Raw genomic sequence first — 23,245 nt, 5'->3', positions numbered from 1 at the left:
AAATTGGTCACGCAGATCTCTTTGAGATTTAGGCTTAGCTTGCTCGTCTGATTCTACAATCTGATCCATTAAGGACATCAGGGCATGGGAATAATCTAACAATAACTCTCCCTCACGTTGTTTACGGTTAAAAAACCTACGCTGAAGGGAGATTAGCGAGTGTGAACATCCATATACTTCTCTCAAAATTCTAAATATACCATTAACAGTCTCCCTCTCCTGTTTAGGCAGATATTTAACCTCTATGCGGGCTGCTCCTTCTAAATGGTTATACACACAATTGACTTTTTCTTTTTCCGTAGGTTTCAATTGAATATGGTTCTCAATCAGTTCAATCCATTCTTCCAGAGTAGGAGAGTCTGCTCTATCCAGATTACCAGAAAACTTTGGTACCTTCTCACTCTGCTGGATGTAAACCACCCGTGTTCCCCCCTCAGTCTCAGCAGCAGTTAATTCAACACTGTCCATGGCACTGCTGGAAGGTCCAGGTGGAGAAGTTGTTGAGTATAGTCTCTGCAGCTGCTGCTCCAGTTCATGTATGCGCTGCTCCATTGTTTCCCTCTGAGTCTCCTCCATGACCTGAGAGAGCTGGGAAAACAACTATGGCCCTGGATCCTCTCAGCCACGTGGTCCTGGCCCACCGCTGCTCTTGCCGTTTTCAAATTATCAACAAAAAAACAAAAACAAAACTCAATACTACCATCCACTTCCCCCAAAACAAAACATTACTGCTTAGCTAATCCTGCCGACAACGCCAAATGTTACACCCGCTACAAATCACTAGCATAAGGAATGACAATCAAGGAGGTAAAGAGTCACATGTTTATTACAAAAGTTAAGCTTGACAATTTACATCCGCCCACCTTAACCTCCTTACAGTTTACTTCCAAGCTATCACTGACAGGACAGGGGCTGAGTTACACTAAATCACACCAGTGCACACTATAATTAATAAGTCTCGCACGCTAGGTTGGTTAACACATTCCAAAGTTTAACACACGTGATTAATGTCACTGCAAACAATTAATAACTCCGTCACACCTTAAGCCTGCCCTGACTGTCTGACTGGGATTCGACCTGAGTAAAGGTATTGATGGGGGAAGCAAACAGATGGATAATAAAACAGAACAAACAAACGAAAAGAAAAAAGAAAAGAAAACTAGTCCGCCCCAAGGGCAATACCCAGATATTTTTGCCCGCTACCAGCACACTTGCCAGGGCGGACTAGACAGAAAAAGCAATACCAAAAACAAACTGGCAAACAACGAAAATAGTCCCACGGCAAGAGCAGCTAATGGACCACTGATGCTCTGCAGGGAAACAAATATTAACAATCTTAAAAACACTGGTACGTCGGTCTACTTCGCTACCGACTACCAGCCGCCTTCAACCCAACAGGGAAGCAGGTCAATTGTTCCTGCCCTCTCGTCTTCCCTGCACGCCAGCATGGAATGAGGTATGCACCTGCCTCACTCCACCGGCCTGAACCAACAGCCGCAACCTGGCGTTCCTCCTGCAGGTAGCCCTATATCAGCAAGCCTCTCTAATTGGTGCACCTCCCCTTTTTTACTCGGTGCCACCTGCCACACATAGAAATGCATTACCCGAGTTTATGGAAAGTCATGTTCTTGCACCTGTATTCAAAATCCATCATTTTTTGGGTCTTTTATTTTTTCAGAATTCTAGATACTTAACATGAATTGGTAAATCGGAGTGTCAGTGACATCTTCAGCCAAATTGCCAATGTAAATCAATAGGTTACATTTTCCTTGATTTTCATGACTCAACTTATTTAACAACAGAGCAATACACTGGTTTATTTAAAGGCAACAATAATTACATATTAAAGTCAGCAATTTCTGTTTAAAACTATGCAGATCAAACAATCTTCATTTAACCTTTATTCCTGTAGAAAACAAGATAGATGTTGATCTTGGAGGAGTGAGATTGATCAAATAAAACAAAGATTCAAAGGGAAAATATTTGAACCTGTCAATCACCAGAAACTGATGAAAAACAATAATTTGATTCTGTCTAGTTAAATATCTCATTCATTTCATTTTCTAAATAAAATGTCTGTTCTTGTCCATGTGATGTTAAAACTCTGATCAGTTACCGTTCACATACAATCCACTCTGTTCACACTGACTGATGGATCATGTTTGTTCACAACGACATGAGCAGTAAACCTATATGAAGATGCTAACGTTAATATTCTCACTTTAAGGTGTGTGTGTGTGATCCTGTCCAGAGTGAACTATGGTTTCAGCAGCTGTCTTTGGTCACAGTGTGAGTGTTTCTCTCTCCCTCTATCTGACACAGAGACACTGAGGAACCAGACTCAAACCAGAACAAGAACGCAGGATAGAGTGGTTCAGTGAATGTGGAGTGGAAGGTGTGGAGGTGGATCAGTGTGTCAGAGGAAACTGTGTAGAAGGACAGAGAGCCAGCAGACCAGTCCAGATACACTGCTACTCTGTTAGAGACAGAGGAGGAGGGGGAAGGTATGTCTGTTACTCTGTTATTGTGCCAGACATAGTAACTGTTACCAGAGCAGTTCAGACTCCAGGACTTGTCATTCCCTCCAAGCCAACAGTCATCACCCCTTCCTCTCCTGCTGATTCCTCTGTAAGTCACTCCTATATAAACCTGTTCTTTCCACTCTACCTCCCAGTAACAGCGACCAGTCAGACCATTTCTACACAGCAGCTGTCTCCAGTAGTCAAATCTCTCTGGGTGATCAGGATGTGGCTGCTCCTCTCTCACTTCTGTCACCTTTCTGTTGTCTTCAGACAGGAAGAGGTTTCTGTTTGCTGTGTTTGGGTCCAGAGTGAGTTCACAGGCATCTGATGAGAGAACAAGACTCAATTCAGCAGCAGCTTCTCATCTAATAAACCTGTTCTGGTTGTTTGTTGATTTATTGACAGTTCATTTCTTAGCAGTTTCATGATGTCACATGATGTCAGCCATCATCCTGATTCACAGTAGGATCTGAATGAATGGAGTTCACATACTGTGGTGTAGATGGACTTTCCATCTCAATAGTTGAATGTGTGTTGCTTTGTTTTCATGAATCAAACTAAATACACACTTACACTTCCTCAGACCTGGTTTCAACCACTGCACTTCACCATGTTCCACACTGGAGGAATAAACAGGGAATAAGTCAGATCAGCAGATTCTCTTTGATGATGGAAACATGGACATTTAATAACCTTCAATATGAAGGATTTCCACTCATATCCTCCATTAAACATGAAACAGTATTCCTCAGCTTCTCAGTGTGACAGAGAAAATGTGTGTGAGCTCTCAGCCTTCTAGCAGACGTTGCCTCTGTAACAGAGTTAAAAATGTGTTATTTATTTCATTTGTAAATTTCACCAGAATTAAGCAGCTTCAGCTGGTGTTAGTAATTATGGAGTCTCATGCGGTGCACTACGTGTCTGCAGATCTGCGCTTTTTGCCCCTTTGGTGTTGCCGTACTTTCCCACAGCAAAGATGGCGATCGCTTGCTGCTGGGTATGATGCGCAGTGAAATGCTCCTTCGTATGTTTAATTGTTTTCGTGGGAAATATTTACTTTCAGGCTTACTTTCATTTGCCAAGTATTAGTTTTAGCATGTGATGTGATGAACTGTGTATATTTCTGAAAATAGTAGGTTCTTTATTAAAAGTAACTGAATGCTTTTATTTTGTATATGCAGATATGAGGCATATATGCAGTCACCACATGAAGACAGGGATGTGGCTCCAAGTGTTATGTTTTCATTGTTGTATTTTTGCAGTATTTTTCCATTCACTACCCAGAGCGCATTTGATGCTTTCACCAGCAGGTTGTGCTATTCTGCAGTGTCCTTGTTTTGGTGAAATGTAATGAAGTTTTGTTTATAACAAATATATAGAAAACGCTTTTCCTGTTAATTCTGAGAAGTACAATAATATGTGAAACACACTGAAATATCTGTATACTGAACTCACAGGTTGTATCATCACTGGTGTAGCATGTAGAATTATTTTTTGTATTGTGGAAATGTAAGCAAAGATGTGTATTTCTGTATTCTTTCATATATTACTTAGAAAAAAAAGATGGTGATCGCTTGCTGCTGGATATGAGGCATATATGCAGTCACCACATGAAGACAGATTGTGTATTTTGTGTCTTCTCCAGAATAAACGGTGAAAGGCAGGTCCTGTGTTTGTCGCCTTTGTGCTGACCAAGTTACTACCCGTAACACCTCTCCATACCTGAGAGAGTCCAGTCTCCAGTGTGGATCCTCCAGTCCAGCAGAGAGCAGCTTCACTCCTGAGGCTCCTGGATGATTGTAGCTCAGGTCCAGCTCTCTCAGATGGGAGGGGTTGGAGCTCAGAGCTGAGGCCAGAGAAGCACAGCCTTCCTCTGTGAGCAGACAGCCTGCCAGCCTGCACACACACACACACACACACACACACACACACACACACACACACACACACACACACACACACACACACACACACAGTTGCATTTTCTCGCAATGATGTAATGTGAAAAAACGATATTGATAATTATCTCGGTTAAATTTTCCTCAACTTGAAAATAAAAGCAGCTCGATGGCTTCCAGTAATGACCAGCAGAGTTCCTCTCTTAAAGCAGAATTGTGGTTATGTTCAACCTGGGCTTTATTTTCCTAGTTTTTCCATCATGATGATTGATTGTGTTCACTTCCTTCACTGTAAAGCTTGACATAGCTTCAGTTAAACAGCAGCGCTGCTGTCCAACACACACACACAGCAAACACACTAACAGTTGAACCCAAAAAGCGATTCAAACAGAAACACTCACACTGCAGTTACACATATCTTTAAATAGCTGCGACTGAACAATTATCACAACATTTCAGTTCTAACTGTCCATTTGATGCTTTTCAGCATTGCTCACACACTTCCTCATGGCTGCTAGTTTTCTGCTGCGTTCAGGTCATATTGGAAGAAGCAGAAGAACAGGCTTTTGTTTCATTATTCTTATTTAAAGATTATATAAGGTTATAGTGTTGAAAAATAAGACTGAGAAACAGTTTCACTCCTGCTTGTTATTAAATGAAAGTTGACTGTCTGATCTATTCTACTTTCATTCAGGAGCAAAATTAACCCTTTAAACTTGACAGAAATAGTGATTTACATATGGTGATAAAACTTGATATCGCCTGATATGAAAATTTTAATCATTTTAACATTTTCAGCCATATCACCCAGCACTAATAGTTTGTTAGTTATCGTTTATTCTTGAGGATTACTTTTGCAAACTTTTGTACAGGTTTTCTGAAAAAGAGATCCTAGCTCTCAGTGTAAACTCCTTGTTTAAAAAGAGTTACATGTTGGATTTTCTCATTAGTGCACTGCTCTGAAATTAGTTATGATAATGCAGAAACTGTACAGTTGACCCAAGGATCTGGTTTGTGTTTTCATTTCAGTTCTGGACTCAATTTGTGACAGAATGAGACAAGTCCTTTACTTTAGGTTTCAACAACAGAGGCAGTAAGGAGAGGAAATAATGAAATATTCTCTCAGAGGAGAGAAACTAGTGATAAATGTTGGTATCTCAGCTGCTTTCAAAACTCACATCAGCAGGAAAATCCTACAGAGGTCAGGTATTTTCACTGACATTAATGTGCATGTAAAGCAGAATTTAAATGGTGGTCTGTTGAACAGTATCAATAATACTGACCTGAGAGTCTCCAGTCTACAGTGTGGACTCTCCAGTCCAGCAGAGAGCAGCTTCAGTCCTGAATCCTGCAGGTCGCTGTGACTCAGGTCCAGCTCTCTCAGACTGGAGGACTGGGAGCTGAGAACTGAGGCCAGAGCTTCACAGCTTCTCTCTGACAGTTTACAGTCACTCAGCCTCAACGGACATGAAAAGATAAGGAAATGTTATTCTCTAATAATTTCAGTCACCCAACTCACGTAAACAGATTATTGAGAATGAATGCAAATATAGATACAGAGTTCAGTATGGCGTCTACGCTCTGATGCTGTCCACCTAAATCTGACAAAAGACAGCTAAGACTGACACAAGTCCACCTAAATCTGACAAAGTACATCTACGAATGACAAAGGCGGCTGGGGATGTCCTAAAATGGCCACCGTACTCCAGTTGTCTGCCTGAACTAGCTTTGCAGGCTTTGCTTCATTAATGTCATTATTGTGTGTGTTTTTTGGGCACTGCTTTCATATCATTACTACTACTAACAGACTGTATTCACGTCACCCTTATCTAAAAGCAGTTTACAGTGAGCTTTACATGGTGTTGTAGCTCACTGAGTTGAGTGTGGCACTAACAATGCCAGAGATGCTGATTTGATTCCTACTGGGGTCACTCATGCTAACAATGTATTCACACATGGTAGTGTAAGGTGATTTCTTCTTTAAAAAGAGCTAGTTTGATATAATAATAATAATATGAAATGTAAACATGAGAAACAAGATTAAGAAGGGAGGAAAGACAAAAAGCAATTACACAAAAGCGAGTCAATATGTGTTTTACAAAGTGTTTTAAAGATGATACTGAATCTGCTAGCCTAAGTCCCTCAGGAAGGCATTCCACAGTCTAGGAGCCCTGATGGCAAAATCACCTTTAGTCTTGAGTCTAGACTGAGGGAAAGTCAGACAGACCCCAACATCTCAGCTTGCTCTCAACTCATCGGGAACTAAGAGGTCCACAGTGGAATTCAGGGCCAAAACTACTTTAAATGTGCCGAGTGAAATTTTCATATTAATTCTATATCTAACTGGTAACCAGTGGAGAGATGATAAACTGGGGATATGATGATGTTACCTTACCACTGGTTCAAATCCTAGTTGCTCTATTCTGAACAAGCTGGAGATGTGACAGTGAATTATGGCTGAGACAGGAATAGAGAGAGGTGCAGGAATCTAAATAAGATATCAAAGCATGAGGTTTGAGGTCAATTGCTGTGTATATGAAGTTTGATCAGAATAAAAGTCTGAAATCCTGATGTAAAACTTGCAGGGTCAACCTTTACAGAGTCAGGAATACTGACCTGAGAGACACTGTTTTGAGAGCACAGACCTTAGTTTGGAGAAATGTGTCAAATCTACTGAGAAAAACTGTAAACTGATCTTACCTGAGAGTCTCCAGTCTACAGTGTGGACTCTCCAGTCCAGCAGAGAGCAGCTTCAGTCCTGAATCCTGCAGGTTGTTGTTACTCAGGTCCAGCTCTCTCAGACTGGAGGACTGGGAGCTGAGAACTGAGGCCAGAGCTTCACAGCTTCTCTCTGACAGTTTACAGTTACTCAGCCTCAACGGACATGAAAAGATAAGGAAATGTTATTCTCTAATAATTTCAGTCACCCAACTCACGTAAACAGATTATTGAGAATGAATGCAAATATAGATACAGAGTTCAGTATGGCGTCTAGGCTCTGATGTGACGATAGGGAACTTCCCCCCCGAAGCCGCTTCAGATACAGAGCCAGACACCAGCTAGTAAGTTCCACCATGTGGCCTCGCTGATATCCCAAATGCAAGCTAGTATCTTAGGATCAAGCAAGGTCATTCTAACATTATGTGGAACCTCAATGTGTGGGCCGGGCACCGGCCGCCGTGTGGCCATTCCCTTACTAGGCACCATTGACCATCGAGGGGAATATACTATCTAGTGAACCCCAATGTGTGTGCCACCCCTCTAATGGCAGCTTCCAGTGGGATACAGTCTGCTTACCCAGCGATCCACCTGATATGCAGCAGCAGACCAAAGGTAAGCTGCAGAAGACCAACAGCCTATTCAGTCAGGACAACTCACAACATACTGATATTCATAATATTTCTAAATACTTGTGACAACAATAAGTTTTGACGGAATAGATCTGCTTAATAGCTCGCTGCTGCACATGCATTAGACTTAATCAGGGAGTACAACCCCCCAAAGCAGCAGACCTAAGCCACCGAAATGAGTATGCTGCAATTATGTGCCGATCTTTGGCACATAAATAATGCAACCGTGATCCATACGGAACAGTAGAACCGCCTATGTTATGTGTGCCTGGGCCAGCTTGGCCAATGGCTTACCTACCTAGTGGCCTATCTATCTATGAGAGCCTACCCCTTAAATGCTACGCTGCCTTTGCATTTGAAGCGTGTGAGTTCAGCAGCTGCAGAGCGCCCTCTGATGAACATATGGCAAGATATGCGCTTGCAGTATCTTGAAAAAGGGAAATATTATACATCACTTATCTAGCCCAAAGGCATGCTATCACTGAGGTGGCAGCCAGCAGCATGTCAGCATTTCATGCCAAAATACGCTCTCTACCCACTGAGCACTAGACATCTTTTCAGCGTTGTCTATGCTTTAGCTCTCATATAGCCCAGGATCTTGGCAATCTATACTCCAGTTTTTAGACCATGCAGTACATAACATTATGCATAATAAACAACGCATGAATGGCTGTAAATATCACAATACGCACCGATTCCATATGTACAAGATTAAAAAAAACGTCACTTTTAAACCTGATGTAGCTTCACTTTAGCCTAGACGTCTAACCATTTAGACGTCTTTAAACAGCCAATCAACATAAAATCGCTCAGTGGGTAATACAGAAATAACCTGGATGAAAATTGAGAGGGGGCACTTCATAAGAGATGCATGAGTAGTGTGTGTATCACGTGTCTGCAGCGCGACTTCAGTACAGTGGCCATTTTAGGACATCCTCAGCCACATCCTCAAACCTGATACAACTCCAAGTCTGACAAAAGACAGCTAAGACTGACACAAGTCCACCTAAATCTGACAAAAGACAGCTAAACCTGACACAAGTCCACCTAAATCTGACAAAAGACAGCTAAACCTGACACAAGTCCACCTAAATCTGACAAAAGACAGCTAAACCTGACACAAGTCCACCTAAATCTGACAAAAGACAGCTAAACCTGACACAAGTCCACCTAAATCTGACAAAGTACATCTACGAATGACAAAGGCAGCTGGGGATGTCCTAAAATGGCCACCGTACTCCAGTTGTCTGCCTGAACTAGCTTTGCAGGCTTTGCTTCATTAATGTCATTATTGTGTGTGTTTTTTGGGCACTGCTTTCATATCATTACTACTACTAACAGACTGTATTCATGTCACCCTTATCTAAAAGCAGTTTACAGTGAGCTTTACATGGTGTTGTAGCTCACTGAGTTGAGTGTGGCACTAACAATGCCAGAGATGCTGGTTTGATTCCTACTGGGGTCACTCATGCTAACAATGTATTCACACATGGTAGTGTAAGGTGATTTCTTCTTTAAAAAGAGCTAGTTTGATATAATAATAATAATAATAATAATAATAATAATAATAATAATATGAAATGTAAACATGAGAAACAAGATTAAGAAGGGAGGAAAGACAAAAAGCAATTACACAAAAGCGAGTCAATATGTGTTTTACAAAGTGTTTTAAAGATGATACTGAATCTGCTAGCCTAAGTCCCTCAGGAAGGCATTCCACAGTCTAGGAGCCCTGATGGCAAAATCACCTTTAGTCTTGAGTCTAGACTGAGGGAAAGTCAGACAGACCCCAACATCTCAGCTTGCTCTCAACTCATCGGGAACTAAGAGGTCCACAGTGGAATTCAGGGCCAAAACTACTTTAAATGTGCCGAGTGAAATTTTCATATTAATTCTATATCTAACTGGTAACCAGTGGAGAGATGATAAACTGGGGATATGATGATGTTACCTTACCACTGGTTCAAATCCTAGTTGCTCTATTCTGAACAAGCTGGAGATGTGACAGTGAATTATGGCTGAGACAGGAATAGAGAGAGGTGCAGGAATCTAAATAAGATATCAAAGCATGAGGTTTGAGGTCAATTGCTGTGTATATGAAGTTTGATCAGAATAAAAATCTGAAATCCTGATGTAAAACTTGCAGGGTCAACCTTTACAGAGTCAGGAATACTGACCTGAGAGACACTGTTTTGAGAGCACAGACCTTAGTTTGGAGAAATGTGTCAAATCTACTGAGAAAAACTGTAAACTGATCTTACCTGAGAGTCTCCAGTCTACAGTGTGGACTCTCCAGTCCAGCAGAGAGCAGCTTCAGTCCTGAATCCTGCAGGTTGTTGTTACTCAGGTCCAGCTCTCTCAGACTGGAGGACTGGGAGCTGAGAACTGAGGCCAGAGCTTCACAGCTTCTCTCTGACAGTTTACAGTTACTCAGCCTCAACGGACATGAAAAGATAAGGAAATGTTATTCTCTAATAATTTCAGTCACCCAACTCACGTAAACAGATTATTGAGAATGAATGCAAATATAGATACAGAGTTCAGTATGGCGTCTAGGCTCTGATGCTGTCACTCCCTGCAGCGTACACCTAGCTAGCCAAAGAGAGCAGGGAGTGACGATAGGGAACTTCCCCCCCGAAGCCGCTTCAGATACAGAGCCAGACACCAGCTAGTAAGTTCCACCATGTGGCCTCGCTGATATCCCAAATGCAAGCTAGTATCTTAGGATCAAGCAAGGTCATTCTAACATTATGTGGAACCTCAATGTGTGGGCCGGGCACCGGCCGCCGTGTGGCCATTCCCTTACTAGGCACCATTGACCATCGAGGGGAATATACTATCTAGTGAACCCCAATGTGTGTGCCACCCCTCTAATGGCAGCTTCCAGTGGGATACAGTCTGCTTACCCAGCGATCCACCTGATATGCAGCAGCAGACCAAAGGTAAGCTGCAGAAGACCAACAGCCTATTCAGTCAGGACAACTCACAACATACTGATATTCATAATATTTCTAAATACTTGTGACAACAATAAGTTTTGACGGAATAGATCTGCTTAATAGCTCGCTGCTGCACATGCATTAGACTTAATCAGGGAGTACAACCCCCCAAAGCAGCAGACCTAAGCCACCGAAATGAGTATGCTGCAATTATGTGCCGATCTTTGGCACATAAATAATGCAACCGTGATCCATACGGAACAGTAGAACCGCCTATGTTATGTGTGCCTGGGCCAGCTTGGCCAATGGCTTACCTACCTAGTGGCCTATCTATCTATGAGAGCCTACCCCTTAAATGCTACGCTGCCTTTGCATTTGAAGCGTGTGAGTTCAGCAGCTGCAGAGCGCCCTCTGATGAACATATGGCAAGATATGCGCTTGCAGTATCTTGAAAAAGGGAAATATTATACATCACTTATCTAGCCCAAAGGCATGCTATCACTGAGGTGGCAGCCAGCAGCATGTCAGCATTTCATGCCAAAATACGCTCTCTACCCACTGAGCACTAGACATCTTTTCAGCGTTGTCTATGCTTTAGCTCTCATATAGCCCAGGATCTTGGCAATCTATACTCCAGTTTTTAGACCATGCAGTACATAACATTATGCATAATAAACAACGCATGAATGGCTGTAAATATCACAATACGCACCGATTCCATATGTACAAGATTAAAAAAAACGTCACTTTTAAACCTGATGTAGCTTCACTTTAGCCTAGACGTCTAACCATTTAGACGTCTTTAAACAGCCAATCAACATAAAATCGCTCAGTGGGTAATACAGAAATAACCTGGATGAAAATTGAGAGGGGGCACTTCATAAGAGATGCATGAGTAGTGTGTGTATCACGTGTCTGCAGCGCGACTTCAGTACAGTGGCCATTTTAGGACATCCTCAGCCACATCCTCAAACCTGATACAACTCCAAGTCTGACAAAAGACAGCTAAGACTGACACAAGTCCACCTAAATCTGACAAAAGACAGCTAAACCTGACACAAGTCCACCTAAATCTGACAAAAGACAGCTAAACCTGACACAAGTCCACCTAAATCTGACAAAAGACAGCTAAACCTGACACAAGTCCACCTAAATCTGACAAAAGACAGCTAAACCTGACACAAGTCCACCTAAATCTGACAAAGTACATCTACGAATGACAAAGGCAGCTGGGGATGTCCTAAAATGGCCACCGTACTCCAGTTGTCTGCCTGAACTAGCTTTGCAGGCTTTGCTTCATTAATGTCATTATTGTGTGTGTTTTTTGGGCACTGCTTTCATATCATTACTACTACTAACAGACTGTATTCATGTCACCCTTATCTAAAAGCAGTTTACAGTGAGCTTTACATGGTGTTGTAGCTCACTGAGTTGAGTGTGGCACTAACAATGCCAGAGATGCTGGTTTGATTCCTACTGGGGTCACTCATGCTAACAATGTATTCACACATGGTAGTGTAAGGTGATTTCTTCTTTAAAAAGAGCTAGTTTGATATAATAATAATAATAATAATAATAATAATAATAATAATAATAATATGAAATGTAAACATGAGAAACAAGATTAAGAAGGGAGGAAAGACAAAAAGCAATTACACAAAAGCGAGTCAATATGTGTTTTACAAAGTGTTTTAAAGATGATACTGAATCTGCTAGCCTAAGTCCCTCAGGAAGGCATTCCACAGTCTAGGAGCCCTGATGGCAAAATCACCTTTAGTCTTGAGTCTAGACTGAGGGAAAGTCAGACAGACCCCAACATCTCAGCTTGCTCTCAACTCATCGGGAACTAAGAGGTCCACAGTGGAATTCAGGGCCAAAACTACTTTAAATGTGCCGAGTGAAATTTTCATATTAATTCTATATCTAACTGGTAACCAGTGGAGAGATGATAAACTGGGGATATGATGATGTTACCTTACCACTGGTTCAAATCCTAGTTGCTCTATTCTGAACAAGCTGGAGATGTGACAGTGAATTATGGCTGAGACAGGAATAGAGAGAGGTGCAGGAATCTAAATAAGATATCAAAGCATGAGGTTTGAGGTCAATTGCTGTGTATATGAAGTTTGATCAGAATAAAAATCTGAAATCCTGATGTAAAACTTGCAGGGTCAACCTTTACAGAGTCAGGAATACTGACCTGAGAGACACTGTTTTGAGAGCACAGACCTTAGTTTGGAGAAATGTGTCAAATCTACTGAGAAAAACTGTAAACTGATCTTACCTGAGAGTGTCCAGTCTACAGTGTGGACTCTCCAGTCCAGCAGAGAGCAGCTTCAGTCCTGAATCCTGCAGGTTGTTGTGACTCAGGTCCAGCTCTCTCAGACTGGAGGACTGGGAGCTGAGAACTGAGGCCAGAGCTTCACAGCTTCTCTCTGACAGTTTACAGTTACTCAGCCTCAACGGACATGAAAAGATAAGGAAATGTTATTCTCTAATAATTTCAGTTACCCAACTCACGTAAACAGATTATTGAGAATGAATGCAAATATAGATACAGAGTTCAGTATGGCGTCTAGGCTCTGATGCTGTCCACCTAAATCTGACAAAAGACAGCTAAACCTGACGCAAGTCCACCTAAATCTGACAAAAGACAGCTAAACCTGACACAAGTCCACCTAAATCTGACAAAGTACATCTACGAATGACAAAGGCGGCTGGGGATGTCCTAAAATGGCCACCGTACTCCAGTTGTCTGCCTGAACTAGCTTTGCAGGCTTTGCTTCATTAATGTTATTATTGTGTGTGTTTTTTGGGCACTGCTTTCATATCATTACTACTACTAACAGACTGTATTCATGTCACCCTTATCTAAAAGCAGTTTACAGTGAGCTTTACATGGTGTTGTAGCTCACTGAGTTGAGTGTGGCACTAACAATGCCAGAGATGCTGGTTTGATTCCTACTGGGGTCACTCATGCTAACAATGTATTCACACATGGTAGTGTAAGGTGATTTCTTCTTTAAAAAGAGCTAGTTTGATATAATAATAATAATAATAATAATAATAATAATAATAATAATAATAATAATAATAATATGAAATGTAAACATGAGAAACAAGATTAAGAAGGGAGGAAAGACAAAAAGCAATTACACAAAAGCGAGTCAATATGTGTTTTACAAATATCAAAGCATGAGGTTTGAGGTCAATTGCTGTGTATATGAAGTTTGATCAGAATAAAAGTCTGAAATCCTGATGTAAAACTTGCAGGGTCAACCTTTACAGAGTCAGGAATACTGACCTGAGAGACACTGTTTTGAGAGCACAGACCTTAGTTTGGAGAAATGTGTCAAATCTACTGAGAAAAACTGTAAACTGATCTTACCTGAGAGTCTCCAGTCTACAGTGTGGACTCTCCAGTCCAGCAGAGAGCAGCTTCAGTCCTGAATCCTGCAGGTCGCTGTAACTCAGGTCCAGCTTTCTCAGATGGGAGGGGTTGGACTTCAGAGCTGAGGCCAGGACTTCATAATGAGTCTCTGAGAGTCTACAGCCAGAAAGTCTGTGATCACAGATTTAATGTAAGATTAGTTATTATAAGCAGAGCTGAGACTAAGCATACCAATCAAAACGTACACAGCATACTACTACTACTACTACTACTTCTACTAATAATAATAATAAAAATAATAATGACATAATAATAATGACAATAATTTGTATTATAGAATTTGAAAAGATTCAAAAAGTACTGAACGTGTAATATCAGCAGAAACAAACCAGAAGAGAATACATACATGCAATTACATGACAACAATTCTGTAAAAAGTGTTTAAAAAAAAACTGATTTTAAGAAATGATAGAGATTTTAGCCTAAGCTTCACAGGCAGGTCATTTCAAATTCTGGTAAAACAACACAGGATTAACATGACACTCCTGTAGATTAAAACAACAACAACAACCATATCATGTAATACTAACTGTAATGTAGACATTGTCCACTGGAATGTACCGCTGTCTGTTAAATATAGAAATATACATTTTCAAAACTTTTTAAGCACAGCCTCTTAACTCCTGAAGCTCCTTGGCTGGTTTGTATTAAGCCAACTTCAGCCCAAGGAAGATAACTATAAAAACAACACTTAACTGTAAAGTCATAGCAATCATTACAGCTAAACAGAATAACTGTGTTCACTAACTAACATGATAGCTATAAACAGCAACAACACATTTCTGACTTTTCTTAAAAGTAATGAATCACTTGACTTATTCCAGAGAAAAGTAATTAGTTACCCTACTCATTACATTGTTTTTGCGTTACAGCCTAAAACGATTGTGCCAGGCTTACTTGCATTCATTGGGCCAATAAATATTGTGACCTAAGCCACATTACCAGCAGAAGTATCTAAATAATGACAGAAACAAAATGTTTTTAAGGTTTTTAGCCTACAGCATTAAATTCAGACTTTCCGGGATGTATTTCCCACTTTGTTGGCTCGTTCATGTGCGCTCAAATTCCAATATTTCCGACATGACTTGAAGGCAGGATAAGACGAGGGGAATCTTTCATAGATATTACACCAATAAAGAGGTTAAAGAGGTTAAAGTATCTAGCAAGTAATGACCGATCTGTTAGACCGGTAACTGTAATGTGATTACTGAAACTGTAACAGTAATGCCTTACTTTACTCCGTTACAGGAAAAAGTAATATGATTACAGTAACACATCACTTTGTAACGTGTTACGCCCAACACTGTGTACCACTGCTATGTAGAACAACACTTTTATAGTGTGTTTGTTTGAGGAACTATATATCTTTATTGTAATTTTATGGCGTCAGGTGTGAAGGTCGCTCTACACTGTAGATAATGTTAATATTCACATCAGGACTGACCGAGCCTTTCTGCAGTTCCTCACAGCTGGGACCAGTCTGCTTCGTCCCTCCTTTGATGTGTTGTACGCCTTCAGGTCGAACACATCCAGAACCTCCTCTGACATCTGCAGCATGTAGGCCAGAGCTGAGCAGTGGATCATAGAGAGTTTCTTCTTTGAACGGTTCTTTGACTTCAGGAACTTTTGGATCTCCTGATGTACTGAGTGGTCGTTTATCTCCATCAAACAGTGGAAGATGTTGATGCTTCTATCAGGAGAAGTATTGGAGGTGTTCATCTTCTTCATGTTGCTGATGGCTCTCTGGATCCTGTCTGGACTGCTCTCTGTCTGACCCAGCAGGCCTCCTAAGAGACTCTGGTTGGACTCCAGTGAGAGGCCATGAAGGAAGCGGACAAAGAGGTCCAGGTGGCCATTTTTACTCTTCAGGGCTTTGAACATGGCTTTCTTCAGGAAGACATCCAGGGATTGATCACATTTACCCCAGTCTTTTCCCAGAAATGTGCCCCATACCTTCTTATCCCTGTTTGTGTAACAGTGGAACATGTAGACTGCAGCGAGAAACTCCTGAATGCTCAGATGAACAAAGCAGTAGACCGTCCTCTGGAAGAGCACACACTCTCGTTTGAGGATCTCTGTGCACACTCCTGAGAACACCAAGGCCTCTCTGACATCAAGACCACACTCCTCCAGGTCTTCTTGGTAGAACATGAGGTTGCCTGTCTCCAGATGTTCAAACGCCAGCCTCCCCAGCTTCAGAAGAACTTCCCTGTCAGTCTCCATCAGCTGCTGTTGACTCATCTCATGTCTCTCGTCATACTTCTGCTTCTTCCTCTCTGTCTGAACCAGCAGGAAGTGTGAGTACATCTCAGTCAGGGTCTTGGGCAGCTCTCCTCTCTGGTCTGTAGTCAACATGTGCTCCAGAACTGTAGCAGTGATCCAACAGAAGACCGGGATGTGGCACATGATGTGGAGGCTCCTGGATGCCTTGATGTGTGAGATGATTCTGCTGGCCTGCTCCTCATCACTGGATCTCCTCCTGAAGTACTCCTCCTTCTGGGGATCAGTGAACCCTCGTACTTCTGTTACCCTGTCAACACATGTAGGAGGGATCTGATTGGCTGCTGCAGGTCGGGAAGTAATCCAGAGGAGAGCCATGGGAAGCAGATTCCCCTCGATGAGGTTTGTCAACAGCACATGTACTGATGATACCTGTGTGACATTAGACACAACCTCATTGTTGTGGAAATCCAATAAAAGTCTGCTTTCATCCAGGCCGTCAAAGATGAACACAACTTTACAGAGAGAGAGCTTCTCTGCTGTGACCGTCTGTAATGTTGGATGGAAAACTTGGAGCAGCATGAGAAGACTGTACTGCTCATCTTTGATCAAGTTCAGCTCCCGGAACGAAAGCAGAATCACAAGACTGACATCTTGATTTTCCAAGTCCTCTGCCCAGTCCAGAGTGAACTTCTGCACTGAGAAGGTTTTTCCAATGCCAGCAACGCCCTTCGTCAGAACTACTCTGATGTGTGTCTCTTGGCCAGGTAAGGGTTCAAAGATGTCGTGGCACTTGATTGGAGTGTCATGGAGGGTCTTCATCTTGGATGCTGTCTCCAGCTGCCACACCTCATGTTGGGTATTAACCTCTTCACTCTGTCCCTCTGTGATGTGGAGCTCAGTGTAGATCCTGTTGAGGGGCGTTCCAGTTCCTGCTTCAGCAGTTCCTTCTGTCACAAATTCACATCTCTTTCTCAGACTGGTCTTATGCTCGTCTAAATCCTCCTGCAAACCGCCGTCCGCTGGAAGAGAAGAAAGAATAAGCAAGTGTTTAACAAATATGCTATTGTTTCCTGGTTTTAAAAATAGTGACAACAGTAGACAGACCCCCAGTCTTACATTGTTCAATGCTGGTTTGACTGGGTGTCTGCAGTCCAGGTCTTGTTCTGGACCTTTTTCCACACTGGGGACAGGTGGAGCCTCCTGATGAACCAAACTGGTCCCAGTATGAGGTGATGCACTGTGTGCAGAACCAGTGTCCACAGCTGGTAGAGACTGGATCCCTCAGGGCCTCCTGACACAATGCACAGCAGGACAGCTGCTGCTTCACAACAGCTAGAGTCCTCTTCCTCTTTCTGTAGGGATGAAGGCAAATTATTATGACTGATCAGAAAACATGAAGATTTAACTAAAAAAAGAATTTAAACAAAAGTTTTAACCATCTTTTGTTGAAATTGTAAACTAAATATCAAGATTTTGCCCATACTATCTACACAGATGCTCAGATAGCATCATGCTGCCACAACATCTCAAGTTTATTTTCACATTTTTATCTGTCATCATAGTTGTAGTTTAATCAGTCAACACTGCACACCCATCCAGTCACCCATCATGGATAAATGTCACTGTGGCGATCATGGATGAATGCAACATTGGAGCAGTTTTTCTGGTTTGTTCCATATGTAATTGTCATTAATGAATGCTCGGCTCAATACAAACACCATGCAGTCCTATTATATCAACTTTAATGAAACTTGTTAAAGAGCACAGACATTGCCTGGCAGTCACTGGTAAATAAATAAGTTCCATTCTTGATAACCTCTGACTACAGATAGTGTTAGCAGGGCACAGAGATTGATCACAGCAGTTAGGGTGTCTGACAATAAAAAGAAGATACGATGGTAGAGTTCACCTACATTACATCTACATTATCAATCAGTGTCGGTATTTACATGTCTAAATCTCCTGCTTGCCTGAAATTGGCTTTTCAACGATGTCGGGACGTTTTGGTGCGTAAACCATTTCCTGTGAGCGTGTCTTAAGCGTGTGGCCAGCAGTGAGCTGGTTGTGGCTATCAAGGTGAGGCTAGCAGGATGAGGGAACTTGACCAACTGTGGGGGAGGAGGGCGGGACTAAGGGCGCAATCACAACTACAGCTGGTTTTCTGTGCTCCGAACCAGAGTGGAAGTTTACTTTGTTGGATTTTAGTATCTACAAATCATTTCTTCTGCAAAGTTGCACTAGAAAAATCTATCCAAGACAAAAATGTGATAAAATATTGTTAATAAAGTTTACAGCTTCTATTATATTCATTCAGAATCTTTATTGTGAATTTAAATTTAGAACACAGGTGTGTGAATATTGTCTTTGAGTGTAAACTCCAACATGCAAGTTGTAAAGTATTTTGCTGAAAAAACATATTTATAGTTTCTGGCTAACATAATCCAGATGAAGATCCATTTTGGTTGAACAGCTGTATTGCAGAGCAGCGAGCAGTTATTTTTCTCTTTCCAGTGTCTTTCCTTCATATCCTCACTACAAGCTTTGCTTCATGAATACAATCCTCTCATAGTGTGTAATGCAACAGTGAAGGGAAACTATTCTAAATGACAGAACAGAACATTCCTTCATCATTATTACTCAAGTTTTATCATCAGGTAGGCTTACAGTATAACCAGTCCTCTTACTTTGTGTCTGAGGGTCCAGGTTCATTACTGAAGTTTGGAGGATTGCCTATAGACCGGTCACTCTTCATAGACAGACAGCTGGGTACTGGAGACTCTGCTCTCTGCCTGTGGTACTGACCTCTGGAAACAGAAATGTTTTATACATATCATTAGTTCTAGTAAAGACAGACAACAATGCATGTGACGTTGCATATTGTCACTTTTTCTGTCCATCTGGAGTTTTTGCTAAGGTGAACAGCTGGTTATGTTCATATCCTAATCTGCACTTTCACAATCTGCTCTGTCCCAGACTTTTGTTTGTACTGATCACCTCTGTCCTTTGGCTGCTGATCACCTCTTCCAGCTTTTTTTTCAACATGTACTGTCATAGCGGCGACCCAAGGCTTTCTGCCTGGATTGTGCGTTGGTTAGTCTGATCAAGACCACACTGCAGGTCTTGATTAGTTTGCTTCCATTTGATGATTTCAGCAAGGCGCTCCTGTTCTCCGTCATGTGCCTGTCGGTCGGCCCGTCTCATGTGTGCTACCATGTTGAGAGCCACACACCCGAGAGCTTTAGAGAGATCCTTGCCTCTCTGTGTTTGGTCCAGAGCTTCAGACGTAAACTCTGCCGGGTTCTGGCCGATCGTGTCGGGTCCAGCACTCTGTACGGACTCTGCAGGGTCAGTCGGTCTTTCATCAAGACCGCTAACAGTGACTCAAGCGACTCAAAAGAAAAAGACAGGTTTTAACTCTCAGTAAGTTTGGACATCTTGGTCCTTAAGGATGTCTTCAGCTGCAGCAGGTTCTGATGAGTATACAGTATATGTGGCAGCGTAATAAAACGTACCACTATTCGATTGTATCAGTGAGTACGTTTACATGCACACCAATACTTCCGTTACTGGGAGTAATCGGCTTATATTACAAGTAACGTGATTCCTCTAATGACTGGGTTTACATGGATTCAGTGAATAATCTGCCTACTGCTCGTCCCTCCACTGCACTGCTCCATGTTGTTTGCTTTGTAAATACAACATCCAGGTTACTGCGTCTGGTGACCTTTGACCTGTTCTGTTTGAAAAGCCAAAAGAAATGGAAGGCGTTTACATGCCTCAATAGATGGAAAGACTGAGCAGAAATCTAGCTGTTAACCAGGTTCTGCTTACTCTGATTATGAACTTAGTCTGATTAAGAGAATCAGACGAAGGCCTTAACATGACAGTTTCAGTCTTAGTATTGCCTTAATTGGGCTAAGATCCAACTATTAGTGCGCATGTAAACGTACTCTACGTAGGAGCAGTTCAGTGGGTTCATCAGTGATTCCAGTAGTGAGAAAGTTTCAAGGAGGGACCACATGAAGGAATGAAGTAGAATTACAGTTAAAATGAAGCTCAACTAAACAAGTGAGTTTTATTTGATTCATTAAATGGCTGTAACGGCAGACGGGTTTTCTATGGAGCCCGGGAGCGGCCATCGGGAGAAAAATAATTGATGGTGCTCTCAATATATAAAACGTGTGCAAGTCACAAGCTTCTAAAGAGTCAGAGCGCATCATTTCATTTGAAACATGGCGTTGCCCTGGCTGTGTTCACAGTAAATCAAAAGAAAAGGCAACATGTTTTCAGAGGCGGTTGAACTCGACGGCTCGGCTTTTTGGGATAATCTATGTGCCGTTTTAATTGTGGCAACATCATTATTTTGTGCGCACACTTTATGAATTAGTAGGAACGAAAAAAATAAATTGAGCAAAACAAAATGTATTCCGTGCGCATGAATTCAGCCAAACCGAGGGCAGGTATGAACCAAATCCAGGGAATGAAATGTATCTCATGCGCACGTTGTTCTATATCTTGGCCTCCATAAAACTTTTTTTCTCTCCCTATGGCCACTCCTGGGCTCCATAGTTTTCAGTACAATAGTGTAGGTTATCAAATAACATTTCCTCATTACAGTATAACCAGTCCTCTTACTTTGTGTCTGAGGGTCCAGGTTCATTACTGAAGTATGGAGGTAGACCTTTAGACCGGTCACTCTTCATAGACAGACAGCTGGGTACTGGAGACTCTGCTCTGCCCTCCTCTTCCTCCACACAAACACTCATCTTCTGGACATCAGTCAGGCTGAGAGGTAAACTGGTAACACTGGAGACACACACACACACACACACACACACACACACACACAGTTAGTATTTTCTTTAAATATGTCGAATTAAAAACAGTGTGTATTAAACAGCCAATCAGGACTTTGTATCCACAGATGAATCAGTGATAAACTGTTCAGTTCATTCTGACTCTTATTCCCTCTACAGTCCACAGGGAGACAACTGACTCAGAGACTTTTACACTAAAATAATAACAATAATGTTGTAATAAGACCGACTCAGACTTTTACAGTAAAATAATGATAATGTTGTAATAACACTCACGCTGCTTGTTTCCTTGTTTCCCTCCTTCTGCTCTGTGTCTCAAAATGGAGTCTGAACTAAGTTGCTTCACACTTTCACTTTCACTGTTCCCTTTTCTTCTCATGTACTTGGATCACATGACCAGTGTTGCTCCTCCCTGCTCCATTTCCTGCAATTGTCTTGCAGGAAATGGTGAACATTGAACAACGAACTGGCAACCACTCCAAGGAACACAGACTATTAATGCACACAGACTAACGGAGAAACGAGGAACAGCTGGCAGGAGGGGAAAGAGTCCGGGAGCTGATAGGTGGAAAGCAGGCTGGTGAAGGGGGAACAAGGTAACAGGGCTAACGAGGGTGATGCAGGGCAGGTGTGGAGGGAAGGAGCGCAGAAGGGAGGAAAGTCCGAGGACATCCGGTGGCTGGTGGGAGGATGGCAGGACTGGGGAGTGAAAGGAGTGGTGACCAGGACACAGGGGCAGACAGGGGCAGATCATGACAGGACACAAGGGCTAGGACTGAACTTCATTCATTTCCTCTATGTCAGATAATGACAAACCTCAAAGGTGAATTACCTCAGGTGTTATTACCTCAAAGGTAATTACATTGACTTTTCTGAGTATTTTTTAAAGTCAGTCATTTTCCTTTTACTCAAGTACGTATTTTAAATCACATCCATTACAGAGTATTAATTTTGTTGCTCTCCATAAGCAACACAAACTGGACAACTGTAAATTGACAAATTGTCTGTCAGCAAAGAAGAAAAGAGCAATCTGGCTTTACTTTGTTTGAGCAGTTTTTGTCATTTCCAAATTTTCAATGAAAATAAGTGAGTTTGAACTCTGTCCTCTTGTCCTTTTAGAATTGCAGGGGAAAGATCACATCTATCAACGTTCTCTTTTTTGAAAAAGTAATTCAGTAACTTTTACTTTTACAGTACATTTGAAATGAGCTACTTTTTACTTTTACTTAACTAGATCTTTACACCAGTACTTTTACTTGTATTTGAGTAAAATACCAGCAAAGTAATAGTACATCTACTTGGACATTCTGGTAGTCTTTCCACCACTGGATACTACACACCTTTCTATCAGTGCTAGTGTACTGCTGGTCTGTAAATCATAAATATTGCAACTGAATAAACAGGTCCTGTACATCTTTCTATCAGTGCTAGAGTAGTGCTGATCTATAAACAATAGATATTATGAATAAAAAATGGACCTTTTCGCCTCTCAGCCAGCTCCAGGGTATTGCTGGTCTATAAACAATAAATAAGCAGAAGTAGTAGTAGTAGTATTAAGAGTACTAGTAGTAGCAGCAGTAGTAGTACTAGTAGCAGTATTAGCTAACAGCAACAAAAGCTGTTAAGTTGATAGAGAGTGAGGTAATGGTGGTAATAGTAGCAGTAACAGCAGTAGTAGTAGTTAGTCAGTTGGTAGAGAGTGAAAGTACAAACAGGATGAATGAACTGAATCCTGGTTCATTTCTCTCATCAACTGGTAGATGTGATGAGAAATGGGATGTGATGAGAGTGCTGCTGCTGGGCGGCTAGGCCAACCCGTCCATTAGGCCAGCAGCTGACGGACAGTTTCTCTATCCGTTACTATACCGGCCATCCAACATTTTTGGTGCATCTGCCGGTAACCGTGCTGTCGGCCTGAAGTTTGAAGCTGTCGGTGTATAAAGGATGCCACATCAGCTTCATCCGTTTTGTTTTGTCTCCGCCACAGCTGATTCCTACGCAGGGTGCTCGCTAGACAAATCATATTTGCTCTTCAGTTGCTTCAA

General features: G+C 41.8%; 1 protein-coding gene across 1 annotated transcript; it reads right to left on the bottom strand.

Annotated features, from left to right (window-relative positions):
* Positions 1-808: 808 nt before the first annotated feature.
* On the bottom strand, positions 809-21,628 carry LOC139909994 (uncharacterized). Its single transcript, XM_078289792.1, has 13 exons — positions 21,477-21,628; positions 21,019-21,189; positions 19,068-19,187; positions 17,500-17,735; positions 15,605-17,402; positions 14,098-14,271; positions 12,994-13,167; positions 10,032-10,205; positions 7,121-7,294; positions 5,704-5,877; positions 4,245-4,418; positions 3,096-3,142; positions 809-2,846 (listed from the first exon to the last, which is right to left on the bottom strand). Exons 2-13 carry the CDS (start codon positions 21,147-21,149, stop codon positions 2,266-2,268), a joined length of 3,957 nt encoding a protein of 1,318 aa, XP_078145918.1. The 5' UTR covers positions 21,150-21,189; positions 21,477-21,628; the 3' UTR covers positions 809-2,265.
* Between the last annotated feature and the right edge of the window lie 1,617 nt (positions 21,629-23,245).

Source organism: Centroberyx gerrardi, chromosome 3 (genome assembly GCF_048128805.1).
Source record: "Centroberyx gerrardi isolate f3 chromosome 3, fCenGer3.hap1.cur.20231027, whole genome shotgun sequence".
NCBI classification, from domain to species: domain Eukaryota; kingdom Metazoa; phylum Chordata; class Actinopteri; order Beryciformes; family Berycidae; genus Centroberyx; species Centroberyx gerrardi.
This window is presented reverse-complemented; position numbering and strand designations above follow the sequence as displayed.

What these genes read in the sequence shown, in the direction of transcription:
- LOC139909994 (XM_078289792.1), bottom strand. Translation starts at nt 21,149, where the DNA reads ATGAGTGTTTGTGTGGAGGAAGAGGAGGGCAGAGCAGAGTCTCCAGTA. An exon ending in CCTGGACCCTCAGACACAAA is followed by an intron (nt 19,188 to 21,018) that starts GTAAGAGGACTG and finishes TTCTGTTTCCAG; the next exon opens with AGGTCAGTACCACAGGCAGA. An exon ending in TCAAACCAGCATTGAACAAT is followed by an intron (nt 17,403 to 17,499) that starts GTAAGACTGGGG and finishes CTTCTCTTCCAG; the next exon opens with CGGACGGCGGTTTGCAGGAG.